The 15,892-nt window shown below is 42.6% G+C and overlaps 1 protein-coding gene across 1 annotated transcript in view; it reads right to left on the bottom strand.

Annotated features, from left to right (window-relative positions):
• The window catches only part of Apod (apolipoprotein D), a 27,768-nt gene extending 18,436 nt beyond the window's left edge, over positions 1 to 9,332 (bottom strand). Inside the window, exons 1-2 of the mRNA XM_008839016.2 lie at positions 9,256 to 9,332; positions 5,711 to 5,860 (exon numbers count right to left, since the gene is read on the bottom strand). Of these exons, the coding sequence (XP_008837238.1) occupies positions 5,711 to 5,833 (123 nt within the window). The 5' untranslated portion in view covers positions 5,834 to 5,860; positions 9,256 to 9,332. The remainder of the gene's footprint in view (positions 1 to 5,710; positions 5,861 to 9,255) is intronic.
• Positions 9,333 to 15,892: the final 6,560 nt, after the last annotated feature.

The following is a 15,892-nucleotide window of genomic DNA, read 5'->3' as shown; positions in this document are numbered from 1 at the left end:
CAAGAGAACTAAACTGAAGGCCCAAGTATAAGTACATGTAATTTCAGTCACCTGATATTTGACAAAGGAGCCAAGAACATTCATTGGTGGTAAGACAGCATGTTCAGCACATGGTACTGGCAAAACTGGATCTCCACCTGTAGAAGAATGAAAATAAACCCCTTTCACCTTGCACAAAAGTCAACTCCAAATGGATCAAAGGCCTCAATGTGATGCCTGAAACTCTTAGAAGAAAGCATTGGCAATAACCTACAATATATAGGTATAGGAAGGGGTTTTCTAAACCAGACATCAGTTGCTCAGGAAACAAGGGCAAAAATTAACAAATGGGACCTCATTAAACTAAAAAGCTTCTGTACATCAATGCAGGCAACCAGGGAAGCAGTCAGAAAACCCACAGAATGGGAGAAAATCTTCACCAGCAACACATCTGACAAGGTTTAATAAATAGAATTTATAATGAACTTAAAACTAGAACCAAGACAAGAAGCAACACAATTAAAAGATGGACTAAGGAGCTGAACAGAGAGTTCTCAAAAGAAGAAGTAAAGATGGCTATGAAACATCTAAAAGATGTTCAACATCACTAATAATTAGGGAAATGCAAATTAAAACCACTTTAAGATTTCACCTCACCCCAGTCAGACTGGCTAAGATCAAGAGAACAAATGATAACAAATGCTGGAGAGGATGTGGGGAAAGGGGAACATTCATCCACTGCTGGTGGAGCTGCAAACTGATTGAACCCCTATGGAAAGCAGTGTGGAGAACTGTTAAAAAACTACAAATGAATCTACCATTTGACCCAGTTATACCACTCCTTGACATATACCCAAAAAACTCATCCTATTGCAGAGACATGTGTACATCCAATAGCTAACAGATGGAAGCAACCTAAGTGTCCCTCAATTGATGAGTGGATAATGAAAATGTTTTTCAACTATACGATGGAATTTTACTCAGGAGTAAAGAAAGATGAAATCATGAAATTTGCAGGTAAATGGATGGAACTAGAAACTGTTTTACTAAGTGAAGTAACACTACAAGTTGGTAGTGGTTAGAATATTTTGTCACAGCAATGAAGAAACAAACTAGGACAGTGAGTATGTATCCAGACATAACTACAGGAACCAGGATAATGGAAAGGAAACAGGGAGGTAAAGGAAGAGAAATAACCTGAAAGAGAAGAACAGTAGGAAACAGGCCTTAGTAAGGGAGATATGGATAAAAATTGGGTTAGTTTAATGGAGGAGGGAGGGAAGGGTATACAAGGAATCTAGGGGATAAAGGGAAAGAAGGAGCTCAAGAAAGGTAGGATCATAGGAGACAGGTATTAGTAAGGGAGTAAGGGGGGAAATGGGGGCACCTTAAGTAGGAAAACCATGATGGAGGGGTGAGACACTGTGAGAGATAAACAATGCCTAGCTAGTTTTGAAAACCAGAGAGATTCATATTACTCCTATAACCTACTGACAAATTATATGTAGCAGATCAAGAAATATATGTCTAGGTAAGGTTTATCTGAGAACAACTGATCTTTGCCCAAGATTTATCTACATGACACACAGTAATTAAAAGTACCAGACTGGTGGAACTAACCTTCTTGGGTGTTTAACAGACATACTTTGAGGTCTATAATAATTTGGTCAGAGGGACATAAAGGACACTTTTTGCTCCTTGCCCTCCTAGGTTGATTAGTTCCAGGGAACTATGAGCATCTCTCGAAATGTCCTAAAATGGTTGTGGGTCACCTGTCCTCTTGATCAAGGAGGCTGTTCTTGCAGAAGACCCGGGTTTGAATCCCAGCACCCACATGGCAGCTAACAACTGTCCATAACTCCAGTTCCAGGGGATCCAGTAGCCTCTTCTGACCTCCACAGGTATTGCATGACATGGGTTCACTTACCTACATGCAGGCAATACATGCATACACATAAAAATGATAAAAACACCCAAAAGGAAAGTATAACCAAAGATTAAATGGGCCAACATAATTTATGAGTCCATATGTATAAAGGCTAAGTAACAAGCAACAATGTCAGATAGGAGACACCTTCTTTTGAGTTGTTGGCAGGGTGGCCAAAAGGACTCCCAGATAGTAACCCAGCATAGAACTGGGAAAATGAACAGCAGACTCCAATCTCATCTAAAGGAATATTGACAACTGATTACTGCTAGATGAGGAACAGCTCACCTTCCTAAAACAAAGACATCTAGATGGGCTGACTAGATTGACCAGAAGGGCAATTAGTGGGGAATGGCTTGGGGTGCTGACAACATAGCAGACAGTAGCAGGGATATTAGAGTATAAGGGCTTTAATGGGGGTAGGGAAGCTATGGAAGGTGCCATCTAGGAAGTGGGTGTATAATTGAATAAGATGGTTTGGGATGTTCTGTGTGATATACACATACACACACAAAAAAATCAACAAATTTTTAAAAATGTATTATATTTGAGGAGGAAGCATGGAAATTTATATCACGTTAATTAGTAGAGGTGATAAACATTACCGTTGAAATCTACCCGATGACTTCATAGACATACACAGGCAGCAAGGATCCAAGTGCACCCAATTATACTAGCAATAATCAGATACATACAGATTAGAGATGCGTGCGCCAACATCTCAGTGCACCCCTTACACATATGTAGGCAAAACGTTCATATACATAAAATAAAATTTAAAAAAGAATACAAACATTTTGGAATAAATTTAAAGATATGTAACAACTTATGCTTTGAAACCTACAAAATAGTGTTAAAACAAAGATCTGAGTAAAGGGGAAGATAGCGTATGTTCATTAATAGGAAGGTTGAAGATGGCAATACTCTCCAAATTGTTCTGTAGATACTCTGTAGAATTGATAAGCTGGTCCTAAAATTAATATGCAAATCCAAGGGACATAGAATAGTTGGAAGAATAAAGTTGGAGGACTCCTACATTCTGATTCAAAACTTGCTACAGATCTATTGTATGGTGCCAGAATAAGTATCGACATATACATACATGATAGAATTGAGAGTTTGAAAATAAACACTCACATATATGGTCAACTGATTTTAAATAAGGATGCCAAGAATATCAGTGGAGAGTTAGTGTTTTCAACAAATGATGCTGGATCAGATACTACGTGCAAGTTGATTTGAATCTTCTATAATACTATATGCAAAAATTAACTTAAAATGGGTCAAAGGCTTATATGTAAGAACTTAAACTATAAAACTCTTAGAAGAATATACAGGTGCCAATCTTTGGGTTAGGTAATGGTTCTCTAACTATGAGACTGGAGTGCTACTCACTGTAATAATGGGATACTTACTGATTGGGTACTCAGGTTTCTTAGGTATGACACTCAAAGAACAAACAACAACAAAAAGTGAATGAATTGGGTGTCATCAATATAACAAGCCTCTGTGCCTCAAAGGGTGTCTCAATACAGTGAAAAAGTCCACTGAATGGGAGAAAATATTTTCAAATCATGTATTTAGAATATAGGAAAAATGTTTACATAGCAACAATTAAAAGATAAATAACCCAGTTTTTAAAATGATATTTGAATGCAAGAGTCACAAATAGCCCATATATACATGAAAAGATATTCAGCACCACTAGCCATTAGGGAAACCGATTAAAACCAAAAGGAGATGCTCTTAACAATCTCTACAATACCTGTAATTAAAAAAGACAACACTAACAACAAATGTTAGGAAAGATAGGAGAAATTAGAATTATGTTCTTTGTAAGAAAGTAAAATGGTGTAACTCTTCCAAAGCAGTCCAGCAGTTTCTCAAAAAGTTAAACGTGGAGTTGCCACATCAACAATTCTACTTTATCAATACCCAAAAGAACGTAAAACATGTGTCCTGTTCCTCTATAAAGCATTGAGCATGAATGTTCACAGCTGCAACACTTCTACATCAGAAAAGCAGAACAACTCAAATAACGACTATAAAATGAAGCATAATCCATGCATCAGAATAGTATTTGGCAATAAAAGGATTGGAGTTCATTCCTGACAAGAATGAACCTTGAAACCATCATGTTATAAAGTTAGCCTGCAAACACTCACATTGTATGATTCCATTGGCAAATTCATATTGGCAGAAAGTAACACACTGGTTGTGTGGGGATGGTGTGGAGCTGAGAAGAAAAGAGGTGTCATGGTTTGGATGTCAGGCATGTTCCATGCATCCTTACATATCCCCCTGTATTGAAGGCTTCATCCCCGAGTCAAGCAGTGTTCAGAGGGGGATTCTTAGAAGTGACTGGATCCTGAGGACTCTGACCTAGTCAATCCATTAATCCCTTGATGAGTTCACAAATGAGGGCATTATTGGGTGGTGGTAAAAGGTGGGAGGGTCACAGTTAGAGGAAGCAGGTCACTGAGGGTATGCCAAAGAGAGATGTGTCTTGCTCTCCATCTCTTTTCTGTCTCTGCTTCCTGACTATGATAGGTTAAGCAGCCTCTGTGATTTCTTCTTGGGATAATGAAACATTCTAAAATTGATTGAATGGTGGTTACGTAACAGTGACTATATTAAAAACCTCTGAAAATGAACTCTCTTTAAACAAGCCAGTGAGACAGCATATGAACTAATCTCAGTAAAGATTTTTATTTTAAATATCCTGCCTTAAGTCTGAAAGAACTTTTTGTAAGTGAAGATATCAATTACAATTTCCAAGGTATTCTGGATTTTTTACCATCAAACTAAAATCAAACTCCTAAGTTTGGTTTCATAATTTTCTTTGTGGTCTCAGAGTTGTACAATTAAAGGAACACCCTTAAAAGATGAGTGGAGCATGTCAGTGCAGTCTCAGTGTGTCTTCTCCTCCCTCACCTTGGGCACTGCCTCCACCCTGTTGATGGCTCTCCTTTCCCATTCTCTAAGCTCTTTTCTCACACCTCTGCCTAACCCGTCCCTTCAACGGTCCCAACAGTCATTCGCACCAAGTTCCAGTGACTGGTAACTTCAGTGGTACTCAAACCCCTGAATGAATTTTAGGATGTGTTGCATCCTAAAATGGATCAAAACCTTGTAAGAAGTAATCTGGCAATGAGAGACCAGGTGTGAGTTCACAGCAGTGGGAACCTCTAAGTTTGTTATCTATCATCTCTCTTTCTGCTGCTCCCTCTACCCATTCCAGGAGGGGGAACTACTTACAGGGGACTAGCTATATTGTGGGTAACAAGAAAACACTTCTCAGAGACTTCCAGTCTTTTCTAGGGTCTGTCTGAGTAGCCCCTGGGTTTCCTGTACTGATGGAAGGCCTGGTTTTGAATCCTGCATGCATTTACTAGTTGTGACACCTGGGAGGGGACACTCAGCTCCTCTCTCTGTAGGACATGAAAATAATAGTGTATCAATCATGGTTAATGTCCTTTCCCACATCTCCCATCCTTACCGTTAGCTCCCCAGAGGCCACCACCCATTCCCATACACACTGCCAGCTCATGTTTGACACACTTGTGCCTCTCCCCTGCCAGGGCCAGGGGAGCTCCCAAAGCCTGCTTGAATTCATCTATGGGGTGAGCTGAGGTGCCAAAGATTTCTCCTTCCCTACTTCCTGGCCTCAGAGATTGATTTGGGGCAACCCAAAACAAGATAAGTGTCTTCCCCAGGTTCGCTATGGAGATTAAAACAAATTAAAATGGAAGCTCTCAGGATGCTCAACCAGGACACAGGAAACAAATGGGAGGTTTGTATTACCTTTTTCATGTCAAAATTCTCCTGAACTGGTGGAGTTGGGCATTTCCCGAGATGGAACGCTTGCCCCTTGGCCACAGTGAAGAGTCCTGCCAACACGGACAGCAGCAATAGCACTGTCACCATCTTGCACTTAGTGGCTGCAGGAGAGACCTAGAGCCGGGAGAAACAAAGCAGATGTCTAGCCCTCCTGAGGACACATAGTGATGGAGAGATTCTCTGGGAGCCTGGTCCCTAGCAGTCTTTCTCCTCAGGAGGGGCTGCATCATGCAGAGGCCAATCTGACTATCCAGCCACTGTGAGGCCTTTGCCCCAGGGCTTTGGTAACTTCTGTTGGAACACCCCTGACTGTATTAGTCTGCTATGTAGATCGTTACCCTTCCACCCCACTGAGTATTTCTCAAGGGTATGTACTATGTCAGATTCTCTTCAGAATCACCTCGGGGCCTGGATGTATCAGGCTCTGTAGATACTCATTGTCAGCACAAAGACAGTGTGTATGTTGGGAATAGACAAAGGGTACCCTGAAGCTGTCAAAGGATCTATGAAAGAAAAAAATAAAACACAAGTCAAAACAATGCACAATATTAAGTGTCTTATGACACTCCTAGGAGCCCCCCCCCCCAACTCTGACTCTTGACAGCATTTTGCTGTGCTATTCTATAATCCAGACTTGGCCAAGAAACTTTAACAAGGAGCAGCAGGTGTGAACCCCAGCATTACTCAGACTGTATTCAAATTCTGGATCTGCCGCCTACCAAGTATAACTGTGTGCAAGTTATTCCTTTGTTTCTTGATCTAAAAAGTTGGGATGATAATTGTGCCTATTTCATGACTCTGTGAAAATTAAATGGGAAAATATAAATCCAGGGATGGTGGCACTTGGGACTACTTGGGAAGCTTTAGTGGGAGAATTTCTTGAACCATCAAGTGAAGACAAGTTCCAATGACATAGGAAGACAGATTTGGGGAGGGGAGAGAAACGAAAGAATGAGAATTCAGGGTAATATCCGACACTAAGTGCAAGTTCAGTAAATATCAGCTATTGTTATTATGAAAATCAAAAGCAGGGTTATATCTCCCCAACTTTTTCTGTTTGCTGAGGGTGTTTTTCGTAGATGATGTGCTTTTAACCGGGGAAGGACTGCCAGCTGATGGTCCAGCTGTCCAGGAGTTCACTGGTGGCCATAACTGGCTCTGAGGAGGTATAGTGTCTAGAGGAGGAAGGTATTGGTCAGTGCAGGCTATGGATAAACACTTTGGGCTCCTTTCTGTCTCCTCCCTTGACTTGTCTTGCCTCTGTTCCCTTTCTGTGAGTTCTTGCCTGGAGTTGCACGTGAGCTATTTCTAGCTCTCAGCCTTTCTCTCTATGGTGAAGATGACTGAGTCAATGCAAGCAAAATGTTCTCAGATCTGAGCATTTAAAAGGATGTGTCATAACAGGAATAATTATAACCACTTTATTATGTGTCTCCAAACCTCCAAATAACTTTAATAATCAATAGCTTTTCTTCTTGAGGTTTGTTGCCTGGTTTTCAAAAGAACAGTTATATAAGGAGTGAGCGCTGCCAGCTGGGCTGTGGGGGAGGGGTGGCTCTCTTGAGCAAGTCTGTGGTAGACCACCATCCTTAGTCTTGGGGGCTCCATTTCCCACCAGCTTCCAGCACCATGTAAACAACCTGTCTTTTTACATTTTGGAGGATGAAATGTTTGTAGAAACCCAGCCTAAACTCACAAAACTTTGCACCCATATTCAAGGCTCTTGGAATCTTAGGAGTTCCACCCAGCAGGTCTAAGCCAAAGGCCTTTCTCAGAGCATTGGACCTCAAAGGGTGGCATATAGAATATACATTCTAGTCTGTGGATAGGACCACAGAGGACATCTACCCAACCCCTCCCCCAGGTGTGCAGATGGGGAAGCTGAGACTTAGAATGCTCTAAGAACTGAAACAGGGCCAGCTGTCCACCCACAGCTCCTCCACGATATTCCCTCCCATGCCCCACCTTGGTGCCTTTCAATAAATGCCTGCCTCTGAGATCTGATGAGCCTCACTTTACCATGGACAGTGACAAGTCAGCTCCATGTCTAACTCTGACAAATGTCTTATTACAAGAAGTTCTCTTGTAGGCTGAAACATACCCTTAGTTCTGTGGGAGGATTTCAGAACAAGGCTGACTCCCCTTGACTGTACTGCTTTCAGGGATGCCTTCTGCTTTTTGAGTTTTCTTCCTATAGTTGAAAATCCTTGCAACAAGAGGAGTTGATTGCATCTACATTTTCCATGTCCCTTTCATTTGGATTCACTTAACACGCACTGAATCTGCTATTGATGTATATATAAATAACCCTAGTAAAATACATATGATTTATGGTATATATTTTCCTATCTTCTAATACAGGAAGATTATCCTGGTGAGTTTACTTCTAAAAATAAATATTAATTATAATTTTAACTGCTTATTAAATAACATAAAAGTAATTCTTCCAAAGCTGCAGTGTACCCTGGGCCAGGCACTGACCACAGGCGCACTGCTGATCACAGGCACTGAGCCTCTCCTTGGGAAGTGCTGGCCTCAGTACCCTGTCTGCTCTGTACTGAATCTCCATCAGGGAGTGTCTCATCAGGGGGTGACCAGTACTAAAATTCACCATGTCCTCTGTATGGTTAATTTACTCAGGTTAATTCTCAGTACACTGTGAGGCTGGAATCTTAAGCCAGGTCTTCAAGAACACCTGGTATCCCTGTGGCCATAGCCCCTGACCTCAAGATACTGGATGACAATAAGAGCTAGATTCCAAGATGTTACATGGAAGAATAAAATGTTTCCATGGGTAAATAGATCTTAAAAACTCCAGTTGCCCTCAAGCTTGCTGACCTACAGTTTGTGATTGTCCTACCTCTGCTTCTCTAGAGCTGGGGTTAAAGGAGTACACTGCCATGCCCAGCAAATCATATACTCTGAACAAAGTATTTTTGCCCCATACTGTTTGATAGTCTACTCACACAATTAATTCCAGTTGATTTTACTGTCAGGCACAGTCGGATCACTCCTAGAGAATTCATCTGATGCTGCCTTGGTACACAGAAAATTTTCTCATGGTCTCCTCTGGTGTGTATGGAGGTGTAGGATAAGAGAAGATCTCAGATGAGCACAGGCACATCTACACCTCCACTTTTTTCTCCTGAAAACTGGCACTAATGACACCTGCCTTGGAAGTTTGTTTAGGAAAAATGAGATGGAGTCTGTAAAATTAGTGAAAGCCCTCAGAGTGGTTGTAAAAAATTTATAGCTGAGCCAGATGTGGTGGCACAGGCCTTTAATCCCAGCATTTGGGAGGCAGAGGCAGGCAGATCTCTGTGAGATAGAGGCCACCCTGGTCTATATAGCAAGTTCCAGGCCTACTGGGGCTACAGGGAGACCATCTCAAAAAAAACAACAAAAAAAATTTTTTTTTTGTACAACTGAAAGGGGATGGTAGGAAGACAAACCTTCTCTATTCTAAATATCATTTATCATAGATAAAAATTTTACACTACAGCGCATACCTCTTTTTATCAAGATGAAAGCAGTTTCCACAGAGCATCCAAATCCAGGTGTCCGTTTTGGTGACTGGCTTCTCCCAAGTCACTTTATAAGCTCCCATCAGACCACTGACCTTTGGTAGTCATGCATGACACACCCCCCACAGTTCAGGAAGGCTGGCCTCAAAGCTGAGCTCTGTGTGAAGCACAAAGATGGGATGCTGTGTCTGTCCCCCCCCGCCCCCTAATTTCCTTCACAGCTGCTGCCTGAAGAACGAACAACGAGATATTGTTTGTGTGTGAGAGAAAGACAAAGTACATTTTCATTCAAAACATCTTTTTGGCTTTGTGGATTTTCTGATTGAATTTTTTTTCCAGTGAGAATGCACTTTTTAAGTTCCAGCAACTTGGGTTGTACTAGGCTTTCAAACATCTGGTATTTATTTTTCATTTTTGTGTAAATGAAAAACCAACAGCTCAATTCCCTGAAATGGAGCAGGTACTTTGCCCAGTGTAGTCTTGGAATGTGGCTCAGGTAACAGGGCCAGGAGTGGAGGTCAGAGTCAACTTGCAATGAGATCCAGGTTAGGCTCCTACTTCCTACAAGCCTCAGTTTCCCCATTGTGAGGTAGAGACGGTCATTGTAGGCTCTTCTAGAGCTTGACGTATTAGGGGCATACCAGTTCTATGCCAGGCGGGGTTCAAGTTGAGAACATCCAGGTATGTTCGTAGCCTATCTCTCTGCTCCCTTTGCAACCCTCCCAGCTGCGTGCTATCAGCAGCCTTGAACAGCTTGGAGCTGGGAGTGGGGTATGGATTTAAACCTAGGGGCCCTTTGGTTCAGCTACATTAAGACATACCATAGAGCAGAGGTACCCCCAGAGGACAGCAGATGTCGGGACTGGATGAATGCATGCTACTTTCTAATAGGACCTCTGCAGTGTAGATTGTCAGACAAATGACTTGAAGAGGCTGACCATTCCAGCTCGAATTCTACAGCTCAACTGCTAACTATTCCAATTCACTACACAGATGACTGCTGGATCTTCTGACCTCAAAGAAATCTGTAGACACAGACAGCTGTGCAGGCTGACTTAGACCTGCCTCTGCTTTTAATATTGAGAGCTGATTGAACTGCAGGCTCTATAAGGATCCTTCTTTCCTATATATCTGTAATTTCAGGATAATTTGTAGCCAAATGGTGTTGGTAGGGCTAAATCATGCTGTGAATGGTGAGGGTGGACTGTAAAGAGATTGAACACATCTACTAGATCTGAGACACTATTCAGACTGCCTAACCCATGGCGATGCGGCAATTAGTAGTCTCTAGGGTGTTACAGCTACCTGGAACATGTCTTACTTTTGATGTTGACAGGTGGTTACTATTTACAGCCAAGGCCTGGATCTATGAGATTGTCTCAGAGCTCAGCTCCAGAAGTATGTTCACCTCAGCATTTGTGGAAGAGCACAAGGCTGAGAACCACAAGGGGTCTACACCCAGCATTGTCATCAGTGGCCTTGGAAATGTTCCTTCTGCCTGGCTCAAAGTCACATCCTCTTTCTTCCACATTAACATCCTGTGCCTGGGACTCAGTACTACTAAGGGAGAAAGATAGGACACAGCAGGGCAGGAATGAGAAAGGAAGCTAGGAAGGTCCTAGCAGCTTTGAGACCTTTAACCCCCTGAGTCCCACACAGCTCAGCTGACATCTCAGTGCTGGGAGACTCCTGACTGCTCTCTGCCTCCCCACTAGCTCCACCAGGGCTGGCCAGCCTCCTGGGAAGCAGCTGCACTGGCAGGTCCCCATTTCCTTTCCATATGTGTCCTCACCACAGGGAAGGAGAGACAGAGAGGCAGTGTGTACAGTGAGGAAGGAGGGTGAAAAGGGTGCCTCTGCCTGCAGACGTCACCACAGAACCATACCCTGGATGTGTCTGCTGCTATCTTCAGATGGAACTGCTCATCCAAAGCATAAACTGGCAAACACAGGTTCTCTTCTGTGCTCTGATGGGAACAGTAAGAGCTGTGCAACATGTGCTTATGAAACCTATCTTCTGATCACAGAGGAGGAGCTGAGGGGAAGCCAAGGGTCATGGACTCCCCAAGGCCAGATTTGGAGCTTTGCAAGTTCCAAGAAGTTTTCCTGGTGAACTGTGGTAACCCAGGCCCAGGCAGAGATGGAGGTGACCTCCAAGCAAATCCTGCCCTCCCCAGAGTTTGTTTTGACCAGAGAAGAATTTCATCTGTGTGCTGTTTTCAGGGTTTATGCTCATGGACTTGCCTGACACTCAGCCTAGTGGACACTTGGCAAGTAGGAAGTGTCTCTCTAGCATCCAACAACTGGTTTAGAAAGGAACAGCGTCTGATTCCATGGATTAGTTTATTTGTCTGATTCACATGGTCTGCTGGTCTTCCACCAAACTGCCTTACTGATTTTTCTGTGTATCTGTCTCTGTCACTTTTTCTCTCTGTGGTTCTGTATTTCTCTCTCTCTCTCTCTCTCTCTCTCTCTCTCTCTCTCTCTCTCTCTCTCTCTCTTTGTATGTGTGCCTGTGTGTCTGTCTGTGTGTTTATGTGTTGGAGGAGTCCCTGCTAGTCAGTTGAGAGCTGAATCCCTTGGGCTTCTGGAAAAAGGCAGCCTTTTGTGATAAGCTTTTAATGGTTGGGTCAGAACTAGCCTTGGATTTTAGTGTAAATTCAATCCCTGAGCCACTATGCAGAGGGAAAATAGAAGAGCCTATGATTCTGGACAGGCTGTTTTATGGTTTAAGAAGGCAACCCTTTCGTGAAGAGTATGGTAGACCCTGGACTCAAATATTTGCGCACAATGGCCCTGGAACTTTCCTTGGGGAATATTGGTACTCTGTCACTCTCCTGTATCCTAAGTAGCCCTACTCCCTTCCCTGACTTCCTCTGTTCCCCTTTTGCCCCTCCACAAGGCTGCTCCAGTGCTCATCACACACTGTTGCCTGGATACAAAGGATGAGAGGGCAGTGAGTGGTCCCCACACTGCAGCTCCTCCATCAGGAATGAGATAAGGCCCATCAGCCTAACTGACTAAACCTGTTGAACCCAGAGAAAAATGAGGAAGACAACCAAGAAAAGAGATGCAAAGGAAGACCAGAGCTGTGACTGGGGGACAGACTGAACTTGCCTTTTGACTCTGGTCCCTTCCTTGGGAAGCCTTCTCTTTCTTCTTTTCATAACAACCTCTTGGCTCCTTGGTCCCTGGACTCTGTCCTCTACCCTTACAGATAAGACAGTATCTTTGTACTAGACTTACATTCCTAAACAAAAGTGAAACTCTCAAATTGGCCAACAATGAAATGAAATTTGCATCACTGGCCTTATAAACAGTAACACCACCACCACCACCACAGGAACCCAGTGACTCTTAAATACCTCAGAGGTTGAGAGATCTCTCTTTGGGAGGTCCTTTTATCAGAACAATGGGGCATTCTCTTTCCTACTCAGGGCCTCGTCTGGCTGCACAACTGCCATGCTGTCCCCTCAGAACCAGGCCCAGTTCCCTTTCTTCCTCCATGTCCCTGCTCAGATGTCACTTTTCTTTAAAAAGCCTTCTTGACCTTTCAAAAATAGCACTCTGGTCACTGTCACTTTACCTGATCCATTACATCTTTATTAGACTGTTACCTGAAATTGTATCTGTGTTAGTTACTTTTCTGATTCTGTGCTAAAACACCATGACCAAGGTCACTTATAGAAGGAAGAGTTTATTGGGCTTATGAGTCCAGAGAAATAAGAGTCCCTTATGGCAGGGAGGCATGGCGGCAGAGGTGTCCAGAATAGGAAGCTTCTCTCTGCTTCTGGGAAGGTTGGGAAAGTCAGATAAGGTCAGAAAAACAACTTAGTTTGACTTGGTACCTGGAACTTCAACTTGAACATGAACGACTCCATTTTGATTAGGTCTACTGAACCTAGTGCAGGAACTCAGTCCAACCAAAAGCTTCCTATAAATCTTATTTGACAACTCTAAATAGTTTTCAATGAAGCAATTCTGCTAAAGTTTCTAATGTGTAAGTTGATCATCAATGTGTCTACTTTATCCCTCAGCTCGCAGTAACAATGGAGCAGAAGGTACTAGTCCAACATAACTGAGTGCTCATAATGAAATCAATTTTTTCTCTGTAAGCAGCCTCAAGCGATTCTCCCTCAATATTTAAAAAATTTAAGACCAAAATTTATAAATATTTAATGTTCAAAAGAATTGCTTCTTTCAGTTTCTTATGTACAGTGTTCTTTGATCATATTCCCCTTGTATTGTCTTCTCGTATCCCCCACACTCTCACCAAACCCTTCTTCCCAGCAAGTCCCCTCTGTCCTGCTTTCATGTCCCCCTTTCTTTGTCTTCTTCACTTTGTGACCCACTGAGTTTAATTAGGATAGCTTGTATGAACATAGGTGGGTGTTATCTACTTGAACAGGGGCAGCTTACGGTGGCTATACCACTAAGGAGCATGACACCCCATCACCCAGCAACATACATTGCCAAGAACTTCTCAGGGAGGGGAGGAGCTTCATGAGTCCCTCCCCCATCCAAGATGGAAGGACTCAGTCTTGTGTAAGTCTGTTGAAACCCAGAGAAAACTTGAATAAACTGCCTAATAAGTGCTTCATCACTGAAGTCCCTTTTGAACAGTGACTAGAGAGACCTCTGCTAGCTTGATTTCAGTGAACACCTCTGCTGCAAGGTCACCTTGGTAATGAATATCTTTTCTGTTTGTTTGTTTGTTTTTGTGTGTGTTAAATTTGGAGATCATCAGGCTTACACTGTTGCAAACTTCAGGCCCTTTCAACCTGGGCCTGCACAACTGTCCAGAGGGAGACTTTTGATGTCTCATGTCCAAAATTCCACCCTCAGGTCATATTAACAGGGCCATTTTATGAACATTAGTCCTAGAAGTAGAGTCATGAAGTTTGTTTCTGCATGTGTAGGATATCACACACTTCACCTTTTCTTAGCGCCAGTCTTCTTTTCCCCATACCTCTGACACCTAGTTTATCCATAAATACCATAAATTCTGTCCTTGGGGAAACGGATTTGTGTTTAGGGGTCCTCTTCATCTCGTTTGACTTCCTGAGACCCTCTCTTCTGCAAGTCTCATTGCTTTAGGACTGGAATACTGAGTAGCGGGCGAAGCAAGCCTGGTCAGTAACTCCCATAGTCACAGTGTGAGAAAAACCACATTATCTTTCTAGGTTTCACTTTTCCTGTCGGTGTTGTCAAACGATACATATTCTTTCTAGAATGTAAAGCCAATTGCAAGTTCTTGAGTATTATAAAGCAAATCAGATCCATGTTCTAAACAAACCTTTGTTTTGTAATTCACAAGAACACATTGCTCTAAACAAAATAATAGGAAAATATAGGACTTTAGAAAGACTGAGTGCCTCATAATGCCTCAGCTTAGAGCTAAGTGTTATGTTGGTTTTTATTCTTCTAGGTATTTCTTTGTAAAGTCTAATACCCTGAACACAACAATGTCCAGTGTTCTGAAACACACTTAAGGTCACAGTGCATCTATGCGTCAATACACAAAGATCTGTCTCATTACTCTACCTGCTGCAAACTCTGCTGTTTATCTGACATCCTGTTTCTTTAGGGAGATGACCTGTGTTGTCACAGGGAAATGGTTCTTTGGTTGGGGACTGCCTTGGTGTAGGACCCCCAGTCTGGGGTACCCACCGTTCACGGGAGACCGCACCCCAATAACTCAGTCTCCAGACCAGGAGATGCAACAAGCAAGAGGATTTATTAGCGTCTGCACAGACGGACCCCTGCCTCGGAAAGCAGAAGCCTCGAGCTCAGCTTACAAACTGCTTATAAAGGCAAAAACCACAAACCACAAGCTGCCAAGCAGAAGCAGGAGGGGGAATTCGGGAGGGGAATTTTTCAGGTGATTTCCAGCTTGGGCGAAGTGCACAGAAAGGTCAGTTCTTTCTCAGCAATTTAGAATTGTTTTTCATTTTTACTTCCTTGTACAACTTTCTTTAGCCTGACTGCGTTTGAATCCATCATTAATTCTTCATTGGCACTTTGACCATAAAAACTACAACGAACACTTTGTAGCAAGACACAGAGATATCTCATCTTTTTAAAAAGTTTCCCGAATGAAAATGTCTATATTCCTTTTCTGTTTTGTTTTGTTTGTTTGGTCTTTTTGAGACAGGGTCTCCCTGTGGCCCCAGCTGGTCTAGAACTCACTATGTAGATTAGGCTGACTTTGAACTCACAGAGATCCGCCTACTTGTGCCTCCCAAGTGCTGGGATTAAAGGTGAGTACCACCACGCCTGGCTGTCTGTATTTCCTAATAAGTGAATAAGTGGGTCTCTCAACCACCATAGTCAGAAATTTCTGTTTCCCTGCTAAAGCCATTTTTCTTTTGCCAGTTAAAGGGTGAATACAGTTGTGCTGTTCATATGAAAATCCAGTCTGAGCGGTTTCCTGAATGTATATACATTCTATGAGATTTAGCTCGGGCATGCTGTCTCAGGAATTACCCTAACGCTTCTCTCCCCTTACAGTCAGACCTATCAGATCCCTCAGACAGGGCACCTGGCACATGCACAGTGTTTACTAGACACTATTGCATAGATGACTGAATAAATACTGGAATGTTTAATTCCTGGTACTTTCA

Source organism: Nannospalax galili, unplaced genomic scaffold (assembly GCF_000622305.1).
Source record: "Nannospalax galili isolate Female #2095 unplaced genomic scaffold, S.galili_v1.0 scaffold2259, whole genome shotgun sequence".
NCBI classification, from domain to species: domain Eukaryota; kingdom Metazoa; phylum Chordata; class Mammalia; order Rodentia; family Spalacidae; genus Nannospalax; species Nannospalax galili.
The sequence above is the reverse complement of the archived record's forward strand: the minus strand, read 5'-3'. Positions and strand labels throughout refer to the sequence as shown.